General features: G+C 43.5%; 1 protein-coding gene across 1 annotated transcript; it reads right to left on the reverse strand.

The window, feature by feature from the left end:
• Positions 1-7322: 7322 nt before the first annotated feature.
• Positions 7323-18394, reverse strand: LOC310948843 (palmitoyltransferase ZDHHC7-like). Its single transcript, XM_083916109.1, has 9 exons — positions 18365-18394; positions 18133-18258; positions 16084-16174; positions 14974-15291; positions 14762-14886; positions 14193-14289; positions 11378-11459; positions 10906-11036; positions 7323-10396 (listed from the first exon to the last, which is right to left on the reverse strand). The coding sequence occupies exons 4-9, from the start codon at positions 15283-15285 to the stop codon at positions 10217-10219; spliced, it is 927 nt and encodes a 308-aa protein (XP_083772235.1). The 5' UTR covers positions 15286-15291; positions 16084-16174; positions 18133-18258; positions 18365-18394; the 3' UTR covers positions 7323-10216.
• Positions 18395-18571: the final 177 nt, after the last annotated feature.

Genomic DNA, 18571 nt, shown 5'->3' on the forward strand with positions numbered 1-18571 from the left:
ACAAACAGATTAGAAAATGAATTCATCCTTTGGCCATCAGGCTTTTAAATGCTGCGGAGAGCAGATCCAGCATTGTAAACTTGATGGACTGCCCATGCCAGCCTGTGGTACTAACGGTGTGGATGCTGTATGTGTTTGTGTCGTCTCTATGTTTAAAGTGACTGAGGCTGCAAACTGAAATAAAGTTGTTTAAATTGAATTGATGCACATGAATGAATGAATGCTTTATTTCAAACATGTGAAAACTAAATGACACCTTTGTATGTTTGAAAAGAAGCAGGAGGAAGCATCAGCTCATTAACTCCTGCCCCTTCTCCACTCAGTACCTGTACTATACGTTATCTTACTTCCTGTGTATCCTGTTTGTTTTAATACGCTCAACAAAACAATACAATAACCGCTTGTGTAAAAACAAATAAATGAAAAGTATGGCAAGATGTGAGACCCCTGGTGTTTGTCGTGCCCCTCTTCTTCTTCCATGAACCTCGTAAACACCATTGTTTGTGCCGCTGTTTGAATTCGCTCGTGGTCGGACGTCGTCTGAGCTCCTCCGCTCGTCTGTTCCACACTTTCACTCCAATAATTGAAATGCAAAAGGTTTTTAAAGTTGAGCGTGCGTACAGATGTTTTAGATTCAGTTCCCATATAAACCATAATAATAACAATTACTACGATAGCAAAGTCAAGGATATAGCAGTGTTACATAAATAACAGCAGGAACAACCACGATCAACGGAAACCTGTGAGACGAGAAATGGCAAAAACTCCGGGGACGAAGCTCAATGGTGACGTGGAGGACACAGGTGGACAGAGAAGAAAGGCTGCGGTCAGTGGCGTCACAAACAGCTACGTTTATCTTTGGAAAGCAGCATTTTTTTAAATTTATGTTCAGCTGCAACACAACTTTAAAGGGTCTGTGTTTCCATAAAGAAAGGTTCAGGGGTTATTACCAAGGCAGGTTCCACTTTAACCTTTTATTGAAGGAACGTTCAACTGGTTTGTTTTTTACAATTGAAAAAAAGACATTATCGTCGGCTAATGAGTGTTTGGTCGACTATTTGTCTACGCTAATAAAGAACTTGTCCATCATCAGTGTATTTACCTACTGGAGAAGCCGACAGGGGCGACTGTGGCTCAGTGGAGGATGGGATGAGGATGGGGTCGCCCTCAATTCGAGAGATTGGCAGTTCGGTCCCCACCTTCCCCCGGTCCACATGTCCGCATGTCGAAGTGTCCTTGGGCAAGACAATGAACCCTGAATTGCTCCCTGTGCTGTGCATGGGTGTGTAAATGTGGTGTGAATGGTTAGATTAGATTAGATGGTCTGTAGATGTCCACTGCCATCAGTGTGAATGTCTGTTTGAATGGGTGAATGAGACAAACACTGTGAAAGCGCCTTGAGTGGTCAGAAGACTAGAAAGGCGCTTTTAGCATTTTAATAAATCAATATCGGTTTAAGTGTGCGCTTTAGATTGGAGCAGAGACGACCCTTTCTGACGGCGAACTCAAGCCGTTAAATCCACCTTTGCTTGAGCAGAAGCCACCAAACTACATTGATCAGTTAAAAGCGATTTTTGACTGAAATGGCTTTGGGGATACATTAATAACAGTAATTTTACTTTCCAGATACACAGGAATTACTTGTCTACCACTGCCTCCATCAGTTAGTTTGTTTTGTTAGTTTATAACCCTTTAAAACACCAAAGTCACAGAATAATAAATCATTTTTACATGAAATAGGCAAGAAAAAGTGCGTTTTGGCATTATTTGGTTAATTACTCTATTCAGCTTTACAGGATCTCTCCCATGCCGCAGCAGACACAAGCGCTAAGCTTTATGCAAATGATAATGTGATGACATCATCAAATATGCAAATGAGTGCATGGCCTAAGTCGCGCCCGAGCCGTCTGCAAACCTACAGAAAGCCCTGCTGTGTGCTCAGTCAGGTGATGTTTGAAATGACTACGTGTGCAAATCTTTGACACCAACTAAATGGTTTCTCTGCAGGTGCCGTTTCAGGGTTTTCTTTTGTGAGAATGTTTTACAACAAACGGTGCAGCTGTAGGGTCTTTCCTCTGCGTGAAGCGCCAAGTGTCGTCTTAGATTGCCTTGTTGTGTGAATTTTTTACCGCAAACTGAGCAACTAAACGGTTTCTCCCCCGTGTGGACGGTCAAGTGCCGCCTCAGATTTCCCTGCTGTGCGAAACTTTCGCTACAAAATGGACAACTGTATGGTTTCTCCCCCGTGTGGATTCTCATGTGTATCACTAAACCGCTGCTCTTGAGGAAACTTGTTTGACAAACTGAGCAGGTGAAACATTTCTCCCCTGAATGAAGTCTCATGTGAGCCATCAAAGACTTCTTCAGGGGGTATCCTTTACCACAAACCGAGCAACTAAATGGTTTCTCTCCTGTTCGGACCCCAGTTTGTTTCCACAGCTGTTCCAAGTGTTCAAAGCTTCCAGCACATTCAGAGGAGCGAACTGACGGTTCTCCAGTGTTAAGATCCACATCACTTACAGGTTCTTCATTGTTTTGCAGAAGGTTTGAACCTGACTGAGGTTCCTCCGTCTCCTCCCAGTCACCACGTTCATCAGTCTCGGGTTCAGAGGAGTACTCTGGTTGTAAAGGACTATCTGGTTCTGGTCCTCCCCAGTCCTCTCCATCAGCTTCTTCACTCTTCGCAGGGACAGATATCTGGTTTTCAGCCTCCTCCAGACCTTGAAGCTGCTCTCCCTGCTGACGAGTCCAGAGTTCCTCCTGTTCCTCTTTAATGTGTCGGGGTTCTGGGTCCTCCTGGTCCAGACTGGAGCTCCAGTCCTGCTGCTCAGAGGGAACCTCTTCTCTTTCCTCCAACAGCTGCTGAACTCCTGTGGAGATAATTAAATACATGCACACGTCTTAGAAAACTTACGTAAGCAATACATTTGTGCATTTTCTAGTTCTGAGAAAAAGAAACTGCTATTTTTTCTCTAAACAAGAAACAACACCTCTGAATTATTCCAGGGTTGCAAATACAGATTGTCATGGCGATACATTTGTGAAGTACACGTCACATTCTCCCATCGGCACGGGGGTCGTTCAAACGGTTATTTCCAGTCAACGATCTTAAACCCAGAGATATTCGGTTTACGATGATTTAAGGAAACATCTGAGAAACTGGAAACAGAGAATGTTTAGCAATTATATAGAATTGGAGGAAAGGAAAGAGGTTGACTTTGTTAATATCACAACAGCTTGGAGTGTGTGTGTGTGTGTGTGTGTGTGTGTGTGTGTGTGTGTGTGTGTGTGTGTGTGTGTGTGTGTGTGTGTGTGTGTGTGTGAGTGTGTGTGGGGGGGCTTTTAGACTGAATTACAACAGAAACAGGTCGTCTTGGTAGTGATGTTAGTTTGGATGGCGAAGTCCTCCCTCAGGGCGCACTCACACTGTCCTTCCGCACCGGGCCAAAACAGGTTTTTCGGGTCAAGCCTGGTGCGTTTGACCAGTGTGAGTGCAACCGCTCCGCGCAAAACTTCGAACAGCTTGCCGTCCACGGCCCGTTTGGGAGAGGTGGGCTTTTGTAAAGCGCCTTTGCACGTGTATGAGCACAAGCGTGCACACGTGTACGAGCACCAGGCCTACGGCGGTTCTGAGGTCATTTCCTGTGCGCCTGTTGGGACATAGAAAAAGAAAGGAGGGACCATGTGCGGACATTTCAAACAATGGCGGCGAAAGGTAGTAATGAACACGCCCCGGCTGTCGTGGGGGAGGTGGAGCTGGAGGTCTGGACATGGAGGTCACGGGGGGTGGTATCAGGACTTACCCGTTGTGTTTCAAAGAGACAGTAAAGATCATTTGAGGTGTTTCCAAGACACTGATTGTTGTTACTATACACTCACAACAACTTCACAATAAAAGCCCCATAGTTGTTTGTTTATTTAAGTTTGTAAAATGTTAAAAAGCAGCAAAAGGAGGAATTGTTGGGCCGTCGTCAGCAGTAACTAAGGCAAACATGACACAGTGGAATAAAGCAGAGAGCTGAACGGGCCTCTCATAGAAACTTTATGCCCATCGACACAAAGACAAACTGTGAAAAATGCGTTTTAGTCTCACGTCTCTGCAAAAACGATTTATGTGAGAGAAACAACTGAAATCCACAAACACAACAATAATAAAAACTATTCTTCATTAAAAATAAACAGGCTGCCTATATGTAAATGATGTACCAGTTGATTTACATACAGAGCAGGGAAGGGAAATCAGAGTATATATATATATATATATATATATATATATATATATTTGTATCTTTATATACAATTAGTAGATATTGAAATCTAGGTGGAGACGTAGCAGATCCAAATCTGTCCGCAGGAAACTATGCATAATATGTATGAAAAGTATCTGTATAATTCTGCCAATCTGAAGATCTTTGTATGTAAAATCTGATTAAAACTACCTACAACACTGAAAAAATAGTCCCCGAGCCCGTGACACGTGATCAAGAGGAAGTTCTCTCACTTCTGTTTTATACAGTTATAATTATTATTACTTTAAAGAAGAACACTGTGGACTACACTGCCAGACGATTTCAGTTTGTTGTTGTTATGAAATCAAACTGTATGTGTGTGAAACTCCTCCCTGCACTTTGATTTATTTTGCACTGCCCTGATATTATTGCTGACGGCGGCGGCGCCATCTTGGATCCTGATGTCATCATCACAAAAACAACAACAATGTAAACAAGCGACAATAAGAAGCAAAGAAGAGTCCAAACCTGCTGTGTGTGAGCGCACTTCCGGGTTGCTGAGCGCGTCCAGGAGCTCGTGTTGTCGCTGGTTCTCTTTAGATCTGGACTCCAGCTCCTCCTCGTACTCTGCTATCGTTCTTTCAAACTGCTCAAAGATCTCTGCAGCAGCCAAACTGAGTCGCTGGTTCACAAAAGCTCTCAGCATTTCAGCTTTAGACATTTTCACTGAGCCACACACACTTTTCCTCCACACACACACTCCCTTAAAAACGCTCCGCTCCGCTCTGTTGCTAGGTGACGCTCGCTCAGGCTACTTCCGGGCGGTTAGCGAGCTAGCTTCATTAGCTTCCGGGAGCGAATTCAGATCTTTCCATATAAAGAGAAGAGCACAGAGTCCATTCAGAGCGGGTTATCTGGACACTGTGGGTCCGTGACAAACACACTTTCGTCTCTATCGAGTGAAAACAAACAGAAACTCCGGTGAATCCGCACACAAACACTTTCTTAACACAACAAAGAAACCGGAACGCTGATTTCGCTCTTGGTTGCCGCCATGTTGTTTTAGAGTTGAGAGTAACATCCGGTTCCGCTGGGTACCCTTTAAAAATAAAAGCTCTACGTTTCTAACAGGCAGGGTGAGTTCGCAGATTAGATTAATATTTTGTTTCACTGGTACATTTAGATTTAAGCTTTTACATTTCGATTTAATTTTTATTATTTAGATTTTACATTTAATATCAAGCATTTAGATTTAACATTTGGGTTTAACATTTAATATTAAGATTAAACATTTAATATTTGGTTTAATATATATATATATATATATATATATATATATATATATATATATATATATATATATATATATATATATATATATATAATTATGTATTATTTAGATTTAACATTAAGGTTTAACATTTAATATTAAGATTTATTGTACAATATGTATTATTTCGATTTAACATTAAGGTTTAATATTTTATTTAATATTTTAGATAAAAATATAATATTTAGCATTTAGATAAAGATTTAACACTAGGTTTACATTTAGTATTTAGAATTAACGTTTAACATTTATATTTTAACATTGGAATATTTCTACAAAAACACTAAATATCACAACGTTTATAAATATATCTGTAAATCTGTTCAGAAATTACTTTAAAAATTACTTTAAAAAACCAAAGCTCTTTTGGTGCGATGCTATCTCTGTTCCTAACAGAGTGTGAATTTCCATATTAGCTAAATATTTAGTTTCGCTCGTGACATTTAAATTTAAGATTTAATATCTAGAATTTAGATTTAACAACAAGGTTTTACATTTAATATTCATATTTAATGTTTCATATTTAGATTTAACATCGACACAATATGTCTACAAAGATTTACAATCGAGGCCCCATAAAAGACTTTCAAAATAAAAGCTCCAAAGCTCTTACCCTGTCTTTCACTCAAATTAATCTTTGAATTCTGTTATTACATTAATTAAAGTTTAAGATAAATGGTGGATTTATGATTAAATATAAGACCTTTGAATACACTGAGCACAAAACACAAGATGTGGAAGATGTGGAAGATGATTCTGACCCAGAAAATAATAAACACCAGCTGTTGTAACTGTAAAAAACAAATGAAATACATGCAAACGTGTTATAAAACTGCAATTTTATGTTAGCAGTTATTCATTAATTGTTAGTTAACAGTTTATGTGTATGTTAATTGAGGATAAGAACGCAGGGGAGCAGGAATATTAGTTGCTTACTTATTATAAAAGTTAATTTAATTACAACCAGGGCAGCAGTTGTTCCAGATATCTGGGTGTTTGAATGTCAGATCTCATCTCATCTCATCTTCAGCCTCTTATCCGGGGGCAGCAGCTTTAGCAGGGGACCCAAACTTCCCTTTCCCGGGCCACATTAACCAGCTCTAACTGGGGGATCCTGAGGCGTTCCCAGGCCAGTGTGGAGATCTAATCTCTCCACCTGGTCCTGGGTCTTCCCCGAGGCCTCCTCCCAGCTGGACGTGCCTGGAACACCTCCCTAGGGAGGCGCCCAGGGTTCATCCTTACCAGATGATCCTGAACCACCTCAACTGGCTCCTTTCAATGCAAAGGAGCAGCGGCTCTACTCCGAGTTCCTCACGGATGCTGAACTTCTCCCCCTCTCTCTAAGGGAGACTCCAGCCCCCCTCCTGAGGAAACACATTTCACACGCTTGGACCTGGACCTGGTTCTTTGGGTCCTGACCTGGACCTGGTTCTTTGGGTCCTGACCCAGCTTTCATGACCACAGGTGAGGGTAGGAACCAGGACTGAGCGGTAGATCCAGAGCTTTGTCTTCCTCAGCTCTCTTTTGGTCACAACGGTGTGGTAGAGCGACTGCAGCACCGCCCCCCCTGCTCCGATTCTCCGGCCAAACTCACGCTCCATCGTCCCCTCACTCGTGAACAAGATCCCGAGGTACTTGAACTCCTTCACTTGGGGTCAGGACTCAATCCCTACCTGAAGTAACAATCCACCGGTTTCCTGTCAGATCCTTCAACTTAAATACGTTAGACAAAATAAAAACCAGGGAGACGCTCTGTCTTTAATGAGGTAGAGAGGAACTCTGTTTATTGTATGAAGCGTCTTGAAAAATGGAAACAGATCAACATATAAAAAAAAGTCGGAAATCTCATAAAACAAAAGTACAGTCGCTCAAAATCAGATACATTCTTTGAAAAGTTCACTTTCGAAACTTCTTCCAGGTGCAAATTTAAACTTAAGGATATTTTAAAAGTGCTCAGATTTAATATTTGACGAGTGATTCGGATTCTTAGCACTTTTAACAAAGCTTTCAAATTCTTTTACATTTAATTAAAAGGTCATTTTAAGGTTTGCATTTAGATATTTAAAGAGATACTTTACCAAATTTTAATGCAGGTCAAAACGTCTCTTTAAGAGGAATCGAGACGTTTCCGAGGACGTGCAGAGAAACTGTTAAATACTTTCTAAATTAGGGCTTTTAGTGACTCTTGAGGGCGCACTAACACTGTCCTCCCACACGGGGCCAGAACAGGTTTCACGGGTAAAGTCTGGTTTCTTTGACCAGTGTGAGTGCAACAGTACCACGTCTAGGAGCGGCACGCTTGCCGTCCACGCCCCGTTTGGGAGAGGTGGGCTTTACTAAAGCACGTTTGCACATGTACGAGCACGAGCGTGCTCACGTGTACGAACCCGGTGAAAGGTTCACGTTGGTGTGATGCGGAGGTGGAGTGTTTACTGCAGATTTGGTCGATGAAAAGATTCAAAAACAGTCGACAAGACGCACAAAAACTCTGAGGTCTACGGAAAGATCTGGAAACAAAGCCACGCATCGCCATGACGTCATCAATGCGTGTGACGTGTTACGGCGTGATGACGTATAGGCAGCAAGAAGCATTCTCCGAGGCCCAGGTAGTGTGAGGACAAACGGGCCTGGAGGGGGGGACAACGACCCTAAAGCACGGGGCACGGGACGGAGGCACAGTGGGAGGGCGCTCTGACATTCTAGTGAGTTAAAATTTCCCACAGATATGGTAGATAAGGTATGGAGCCGTTTGAGGGGCTCAGGTGGTTGAAACAACAACTTTGTGCGATTAAAGAAGGTCAAACATAAAAAGTACTTTAAAGTAATTTGGGATTAAAAACATGCAGGTGTTCGATTTATTGATGGATGGTTTTAAAGCAACCGTTTAAAAATAGGAGAAAGGAAGAAGAAGAATGGTGTCTTCAGCATGCTTTTAATCTAATATCATTCCTTAAAGGTTCCTGTGGAGATTACGACCTTGAGGAGCGCTGTGATTTTGACTTGTGTTCCTAATGTTCCTAATACCGCTCTAACATGTCTTCGTATTTGCTTTTTCAATCTGTGTTTTCTACCCCTGGTACCAAGCAAACAAATCTCTGCTCTTACTTTTCACCTTTGCTGTTCTTCGTCCAGAGTCATTTTTTCGTATTCAAGCGCAGCGTAACGTTAGACGATCTGCCTCCTGGTTACACACGCATGCATGCCCAGTGTACCCTGATGGTCACATGCAACACGCTAACACCCCAACTCGTCACATCCCGCGGTTTTGTCACCGCGCGTCAAACTGAGAAGCTCCACTACGGTCGACGTTAACACGGGGGAACGCATGCTCTTGAATTTATACGTAATCTAACTTTGTTGTGAGATTAAGGAAACGATCACGTGTGGGGTCAACATAAGTGAAAATACAGTGGCGCACGGCGGCCACCTGGGTGAGAATCTGGCGTTCGTTTGAGCCCTCCATCCACCACGACCTGCCCCCCCTTTACGCAGCATGTGGCGCTCTTAACCTGAAGCACCTCCTCTCAGTGTGTAATGTCACTGGACGGACAAAACTGTGGTATTTACCAGCCTGGGAATGACAACAGGCTGTCACATGGTTTAAGTTCTAACTTGTGTTCATACGGACAGAGATTAGACGCAGATTGTTTTTGTTTTAAACCATTTAAGAATGAAAACGTCTGAGTGTGGATGGAGCCTGTGGTTGCAGCCGTACACTGCTCTGACGGACATCGTACCATCTACATTTGCTCATCTACAGTATTGGAAATAATTTTGTTTATTCATTCATTCAATCATTCATTCATTAATTCATCTTCAACAGGGTCGGGGTCGCTGGGGGTGCTGGAGCCGATCCCTGCTGACATCGGGCGTGAGGCGGGGTCCACCCTGGACAGGACGCCAGTCTATCACAGGACACATAGAGACGAACAGAGACAGACAACCATTCACACCTACGGGTGATTTAGAGTCATCAATGAACCCAACACCTGCACGTCTTTGGACTGTGGGAGGAAACCGGAGAACCCGGAGAAAACCCACGCAGACACGGGGACAACATGCAAACTCCACACAGAAGGGCCCCAGCCGGGATTCAAACCAGGAACCCTCTCACTGTGAGGCGCCATAATTTTTTTAAATTTATGATAATTCATTCCTATAACTGATAAAAACCAATGGTATGATACCATGAAACTGTGATGTTTTCATACCCTTACAACCCTACTACAGACACCACAAACATCAAACCGGAGCAGTGATAATCAGAGTGGTTGTTCCCTTAAATGTTCAGGAGCCCGTCCAAAGATAGTTTCTGGAGTCGGTGACGGCTCCAAGAAGATCCAGCATCTTAATGAGCAACTTTTAAACAACACTGAGGCTCAACGTCTGAATCTGTCGACTCCACACAACCAGCAGCACCCCCGGTCAGTCCCAGTGCTTTCACTCCTCCCAGCAGGGATGATGCTCCCCCCGTCACAGGAAGGTTAAGAGGTAAAACTTTGCTTATGGGCACTTCAGCGGAGACTGAACCCGGTTTCTCCGGCTCAGTAAAACAGCCTCCAGCGCTCCGCAGAGCCCCGCTGGACTCTGCAGGTTCACCACCACCGCTGTGGTTTGTTTTGATTCGCTCCACCGGCCACGTTTGATTGACAGCTCGTCAGACGGAGAACTCCACCCCACCCTTCCAGGAGCGTCTGGGGAGCAGGTTCGGTAGTTTGAGTCCGGCGAAGGGGCTGATCCACAGCAGCGACGGTTGACCGCCGAACACAGACCTCAGCCCCGCCCAGCGAGTCTGACGCTCCCATGTGGGCTTCTCGTTCTTCAGACGCTCGATCTCCTGAGACACGCAGACACGCAGACACGCAGACACGCAGACACACACACACACACACACACACACACACACACACACACACACACACACACACACACACACACACACACACACACACACACACACACACACACACACACACACACACACACACACACACACACACACACACACACACACACACACACACACACACACACACACACACACACACACACACACACACACACACACACACACACACACACACACACACACACACACAACCTCGTAACACACACAGATCTCATCCTACCAGTTTTCAGACCACCTTACTACACTAAAGAAGTAGGTGTGTGTTCAAACGTCTGCTAACTTGTGATTATTGCCGTGTGATTTGTATTTCTAGTGTGTTCTTTTAAAGTGCATATACATGAAGAAGACATATTTGATAAAAACATCCTCGTTACACATGGAGACGGGCAGGAAGCGGCGAAAAGCAGAATATAAAGAAGGTGAGATTCTGTCCTCACCGTTTCGTCATTGCAGATGGAGTGGAGCTGAGTGCTGAACATGACGGCTGTGAAGGTGAAGAAGAGGAGCGCTTCCATGCAGAGGAAGATCATCAGCATCATGGTCACCGGAGGAGAGAAATCACTGCACTCTGGACACAGAAACACCACACAGGACGTCTATTTTATGAGTCTGTGCTGTTAGACAGCTTGCACGTGCACATGCAGACCCCCATTTCCTCTAAACACGTCACTTTTTTAAAATAAAGACTAAGCAACACTTCATCAAAGAGTCAGATTCTTCATCAGGTTCAGTCAGACGTTCGGGGAGACAGCGACATTCACATGAACAAGCCAAGTTAGCCCTCCGCGCTAACTGTGATAACGACGGATGGGAAATGTGCAACCACATTAGTTTTGCAGAGAACAGAGCAAAGAAAAGCCAGAGACTGTCTTTAACTCAGTTGCAGGTCTGCCGTTTCTAAGGACTCACCTCTCCACTGGACTCTGACGCAGTTGATGAACTGGTATCCACAGAGAGCCAGAGCGTGACTGGAGATCATAGCGATGTACATCTGCGGACAGAAGAAAGTCAGGGATACGACACAACACGACTCTGACACCAAACGTGAGCCTAAACTACCGCGTAAAGGCTTAACTCAACCTCAACGAGAGCTGCGTCACGGGTAACGCAGATGAGCAGCTGCGTGTAAATAAATAAAAAGCAGTGGCAGTTTTGCGCAACAGGGACATTTAGTGGGAGTTCTTCATTAAGGAGAGGAGAATATTTGTTGTTTTTAGATGGCGAGGGTTAATAATACAGGACATTAATGTGGTTCTCGGGGTTTCCATCCCCCACCACAGAGGCGGCTCCGTCCCACGTCGCTGCCACAGGAGGGTTTTAATCTCCACTGTTTCCAGGTCGCTGCTGTTATCAGATCCATTGGATTCCTAATGTCGTCTTTATCTATTTTGAAAGTAAAAGTTTCTTCTTGTCAGCAAGTTAGTTGTATGGTAAGGTATGGAACGGACACAACCGGGTGGGGGAACTTTATTTTGAAATTTCCCAGCTGTTTTCATAAAACACGTCATACCTGGAAAGAAAGCAGCAGCTCTGAGGACGGCTGGAGTCGAACCTGTCAGCTAAGGAAAGGGAAGAGGACGTCCTCCCCATACAACAAACTCGTCTGACAAGGAGAAACTTTTACTTTCTCGCTGTTTTTGCGTCTCTGTAAATCAAAGTGTGGTCTCGACCTCCTCTATACGGCAAAGAGCCCTGAGATTGTTATGATTTGACACTATAAATCAAATAGAATTGAAGTTAATTGAGCACTTTTGACACATTTTACCTGCTCTGGAAAATATAGACTTGATGCCGAAAAGAATGCTGTAAGTCGGTTACACTCCGCAGGGGAGCGTTTCACTTTGTGTCTGTTTAACCCGTTTAAAGTGTCCGTTTGTCGCATGAAGGCGACTTGAGTGATGAGCTCAAACACTAACAAGAATGCCCAGGATATCGTAGATTATTTCCTGCGTATTTTGGTCATTTGAATCCAATTCCAGGTGTTTCCATGACTGGAAAACACTGGGAAACAGGAACACTGAAAATGCATCCACACATAATGTAAGAGAAGGAAATATAATTCAATTCAAATGATAACAACGGTTATGTCAAGACACTTTACATATAGAGTAGGTCAAGACCGCGCTCTATGACTTATTTATGATTCACAGAGACCCGACATTCTCCCATGAATAGTTAAGTAGCGTGCAGCGATCTTGTGCACACAGTGGCAATGATAGAAAAAAAAAAGAGAGAGAGAGAGAGAGAGAGACAGAGAGAGAACTCTCTGTCTGTCTTTGTGTTTCTCTGTCTGTCTTTGTGTCTCTGTCTCTCTCTGTCTGTCTTTGTTTCTCTGTCTCTCTCTATCTGTCTTTGTCTGTCTTTGTGTCTCTCTGTCTGTCTTTGTGTCTCTCTGTCTGTCTTTGTCTCTCTCTGTCTGTCTTTGTCTCTCTCTGTCTGTCTTTGTGTCTCTCTGTCTGTCTTTGTCTCTCTCTGTCTTTGTGTCTCTCTGTCTGTCTTTGTCTCTGTCTGTCTTTGTGTCTCTCTCTCTGTCTTTGTGTCTCTCTGTCTGTCTTTGTGTCTCTCTGTCTGTCTTTGTCTCTCTGTCTGTCTTTGTCTCTCTCTGTCTGTCTTTGTGTCTCTCTGTCTGTCTTTGTGTCTCTCTGTCTGTCTTTGTGTCTCTCTGTCTGTCTTTGTCTCTCTGTCTGTCTTTGTGTCTCTCTGTCTGTCTTTGTGTCTCTCTGTCTGTCTTTGTGTCTCTGTCTCTCTCTGTCTGTCTTTGTTTCTCTGTCTCTCTGTGTCTGTCTTTGTCTCTCTGTCTGTCTTTGTCTCTCTCTGTCTCTCTCTATCTGTCTTTGTTTCTCTGTCTCTCTGTATCTGTCTTTGTCTCTCTGTCTGTCTTTGTCTCTCTCTGTCTGTCTTTGTCTCTCTCTGTCTTTGTCTCTCTCTGTCTGTCTTTGTGTCTCTGTCTGTCTTTGTCTCTCTCTGTCTGTCTTTGTCTCTCTCTGTCTGTCTTTGTCTCTCTCTGTCTGTCTTTGTCTCTCTCTGTCCGTCTTTTCTCTCTCTCTCTCTCCTGGTCTTCCTCTCTCCGGTGCAGACAGATGTGCGTCCTCCACAGAGCTGGGTCTGTCTGACGTTCCTGTCTGTTATAGTGAAGGTTGTCGTCTCCACCGTACTCTACGGGGGAATTGTTGGGTCTGTGTAAATCATAAATAAGTCACAGAGTGTGGTCTTTACCTACTCTGTAAAGTGTCCTGAGATCAGTTTTGTCATGATTTGGCACTGTAAATAAAATTGAATTGAATTGAGTGGAGTGGAGTCTCTTAACTGCAGAAAAGTGAGAATTTAACAATGTAAAATGTGTCCTTTGTATTTGCATAATTTAATCTAACCTTTATTTAACCTCTAAACAAATTTCTAACTAACTATCATCAGAAGTGCTACAGCAGCGGCCACACAGTCTAATCTATTCACACACAGATTTGTCACCGTTGTTGCTTCATCAGTCAGCAGATGGAGACTGACTGGATCCCAAGAGTCAGGATTGAACATAAAAAAAGACAAGTACAAGAGTCATTTAACCATGCCAGAAAAGAACCATTGTGTTATTAACAACAAAGGGTCCTGTCTCTCTTCATTTCACCTCTCAACAAAACAAAACTGACCTTAAATACATAATATTTCTGTGGCTGACGTGTGGGAGTCGGTCCGAACGAGTCAGTGGAAATGACAGAAATGAACTCACGGTGAAGAGGACGAAGAAGCGCTGGTTCTTCTCCCCAACGCAGTTGTTGACCCATGGACAGTGGTGGTCCATCTTACGGATGCAGCGCTTACAGATACTGAAGGAGGAGGAGGAGGAGGAGGAGGAGGAGGAGGAGGAGAAGGAGGAGAAGGAAGAAGGAGGAGGAGGAGGAGGAGAAGAAGAAGGAGAAGGGGAAGAAGGAGGAGAAGGAGGAAGAGGAAGAGGAAAAGGAGAAGGAGGAGGAGAAGGAGGAGAAGGAGAAGGAAGAAGGAGGAGGAGGAGGAGGAGGAGGAGGATAAGAGGAAGCGGAAGAAGAAGAAAAAGACGAAGAAGGGAAAAGAAGAAGAAGGAGAAGGAGGAGAAGGAAGAAGGAGAAGGAGGAAGAGGAAGGAGAAGAATAAGGAGAAGCAGAAGAAGGAGAAGGAGGAGAAGAAGAACAAGAAGAAGGAGAAGAGGAAGAAGAAGAAAAAGAAGCAGAAGAAGAAGAGGAAGAATTATTAAAGACAAACATGTTTGCGTCTTGGTCTCGGCTTCACAGCTGGAGCATGTCACGTGTGAACCCTCCTGACCTGCAGTGATGAGCCCTCTCAGGTTTGATGCTGCAGCATTTTGGACATTTGTAGATGACCTCGCCCGGCTTCAGCTGCAAACTCTCCATGTACTTTTTGGTGGCGTTTCCTTTTGGAACGGCTCCCTGAGGAGAGGAGGGAGGAAACATGGACCATGAAGAGAGAAAGAGGGAAAGCTTATATATTTTTTTGCTGTTAGTCAGCTTCCTCACCGGGTCGGTCAGCATGGTGCGGAGGTGGGAGGCCAGAGCCAGCACAGCCAGGCTGTTGAAGACCACCCCGTTGACCACGGCGTACCAGAAGCTCCTGGAGGGCAGCAGCATGACGAAGGTGACCACAAAGTCAGCGAAGAAGACCAGGAACCACGTGATGAAGGCGCACACCATGCCGCAGCAGTCCTGGATGAACCAGAGACTCTTCGCCTCGCCGCGGGAGCTCCTCTCCACCTGTACCTCCTCCTGCTCCTCCCCGTCCAGCAGGGGGCGCTGCTGCTCCACGTCCCTCTGCCTGTGGCCGGACGACATTCTGCCCTGATGGAGGGAACAGAGGAAGAAAAAGACGGATAAAAGTGACTTTTTTTACCAATAAAGGTTTTTCAAATATGCTTACAACAACAACAACTTCTGCTTTAGTATGCTATATTATGTTATATTATTATTATTATTACTACTACATTGAAACACTTTTTAATAATAATGTTGTCCCCGTGTCTGCGTGGGTTTTCTCCGGGTTCTCCGGTTTCCTCCCACAGTCCAAAGACGTGCAGGTGTTCGGTTCATTGATGACTCTAAATCACCCGTAGGTGTGAATGGTTGTCTGTCTCTGTTCGTCTCTATGTGTCCTGTGATAGACCGGCGTCCTGTCCAGGGTGGACCCCGCCTCACGCCCGATGTCAGCTGGGATCGGCTCCAGCCCCCCCGTGACCCCGACAGGGACAAGCGGTTGAAGATTAATGAATGAATGTATGCGATGCATGTATTTAAAGTGGTTGCATACAAACTCAATCAATACTAGGTTGTCGAATGGTACTGTAATACTGTTGCAGGGATGGAGTCATGCATGTAGACAAACATCAGAAGAAAGGATTTGAAATGGAATAAAAATGGACGACCAGACTTCAGACTCTCGAGCCTGAAAAATCGAACCCGGTTTTAATGATATATAAACTTTTAAATGCTTATACGATCAAGAACTGTACTGCGGTTTATCATTAAACTGTTAAAACTGTTTCAACCCGACTTCCCAGTGAAGATGCACGTCAGAGAAGTCCAGCTCGAATGAGTGAAGATGGAATTAGAGTCTGGATGATAAAGAATACTTACTTTCTTGAAAGTGTGTCTACTTTAGAGCATTATCTCTTCTCGTCCGGCTGCTCCATGGAGTCACAAGCTGTTTTGCCTCCGAGTTGCATCGCTGTAGACGACAGAGATAAAAGTTCAAAACGTATAAGATCGTTTACTTCAGTAAAGTTGTACCACACTCTCAGGGTCCCCACTCTTTTCCAGAGATCATTTTCGGTGATGATCCAGCTGGTTTAACAGACATGGATCGCACCGTAAACTAATATGTTGGTCTCTGTAGAAGTTCAATTTAAAGATGTGCAGTACACGGCAGGAAACCGGTGGATTGCTTACTCCAGGTAGGGAAGTTTGGGGTCCCCTGCTGAAGCTGCTGCCCCCACGACCCCAGCCTGGATAAGAGGCTGAAGATGAGATGAGATGATGAGTATACGGCTATAACTTCCCCATGAAATCATCTTGAGCTTGAATGACAAATTGATGATGTAATAATCTAACCAAAAAAGATATTAGTTTGAGTTTGAGCCCGAATATGATCCTGAACATGATGTTATCATGTAAATAAGAAAATGTTGAAATAACTTTCCAGAACAACAGAAGACTTTCAGGGACGTGTGGGGACCCTGCAATTTGAAAATACTCCACTACAAGTTAAAGTCCTGCATTCAAACCCTTAAGTATTAAGTATGTAAGTATTCATTGTGCAGTAAAACATTCCCTGTCAGAGTTTTTCTATTAAATCTGGTGTTTGTGAATGAATATTCCTGCTGCATTTATGCGTTTGTTGTATTTTTCTGCTGTGGATCTCGTTGAGTAGCTCGATCTACAGCAATGCATTCAGCTTTGTGGCGATGCATTTTTCAGCTGATCCAAGAGGCTTTTTAAAGACTTTATTTAACTTCAGAAGGAGGAGAAGTTTCTCAACACATAAAAGAACATTTCATCCTTCAGTTCATCACAAACACTCAACATCAACACATCTGGAGATACGTGGTTTTCACTGGACAGGAAGTTGCATTAAACAGAAATACTCAAGTACAGGTAACGCAGATGTATTTGTATTAAATACAGCTCTACAGTGAATGTACCCAGTTATATTTACATTTGACTTAATTATATGGGGGCAAGTGCTACTACTACTACGACTAATAATAATAATAATAATGCTTTATTTTTGGATCGGGACAGTGCACATTAATGGACATTGATAACCACATATCTGTGTAAACATGCAGGATTATAGCAAAGCTGCTAATTGGCATCCACAGCTCCTACTAAATAAAAAGATAAAATACAACTAGAAGAGACCCAGACAGGATGTTACAATAAAAACAAAAAGTAATGTTCAATCAGATTCAAGTCTAGTTACTGGTCACACTTCTGATGGTAACAAATATCCACAAACTTTATCTAAGAACTGCTTTTTTTAATATACATATATATTTATATTATTACTGCAGTATTACCACACACACCATGCTCTCATATTAAAACCGTCTGTATATTATGATACTACATTAATGGTGCATTAAACCCCAGTCTTTCCCTTCAACACATGCTCTACTTTATTACTTTATGCACTTTTTATATATTTTAAGGACTTTTTATATTTTATTCTTACTGTAGATGTTTGTACTCAGTGTTTCTGTGTTGTGAGCAAAATAACTTTGGTAATACGCGTGTGCACTGACACTAAATGATCCACCACTGTGTCAAGAAGTCAAACCAAAACAATGTTATGCTAACCTAGCATCCGTTAGCATAACAAACCGAGCAGCCACCTAGCTAACCTGCTTCTAGCTTTAGCCGTATGTGTTAGCCATATTTAGTTAGCGTTAAGGTAAATGCTAACTTTAATAAAGTGTGTCTGGTTACAAACAGCGACGTTATAACATCTAAAAACGAGACAGCGTGACAGTAGTTAGCAGCTAACTAGCTAGTTAGCTTATGCAGCTATCACTTTAGCATCTGGCAGTTAAACCGACATAAAACCTGCAATTAACGCTATAAGAAGATCGATTTAGTGGTTTTATAATAACCATAAACTGCGCTATATTCAGTCAGATGACTCACCTTTTAAAAACAACCCGTGGATTAGCTTCTGTCGGGTGTTTAACGTTAGCCCACTGATGTTCCCTCTCCCAGACACAAGAACCAGGAAGCAGCTGCTCTTTGACGGGGGTGTGGCGGTTCACCAGACTGTCACGTGTCAAACCAACCAGTTACACTTCATCATTAAAGTCTTTCCTCTTATTAAACAGACACGTGTTTTCTGAAAACGCTCCAGAGAAACCAGAAATCTCACCTTTGTGTGGTTTGTCGGAGTTTGTGTTCAGGTGTGGGTGTTGGGCTCATCAGCGCCCCCTGTGGCCGCCGGAGGCAGCACACCCACAAACACTGGATCCCTGAACAGCAGGTCCTCAGAGTCACTGCAGGAAATATGTCTGGAGATAAACATCAACATGAATGCAAAGATACATTTGTGATAAACATAAATCAATACTTTCACACA

This window comes from Echiichthys vipera, assembly GCF_963691815.1.
Source record: "Echiichthys vipera genome assembly, chromosome: 7".
Lineage (NCBI taxonomy): Eukaryota > Metazoa > Chordata > Actinopteri > Perciformes > Trachinidae > Echiichthys > Echiichthys vipera.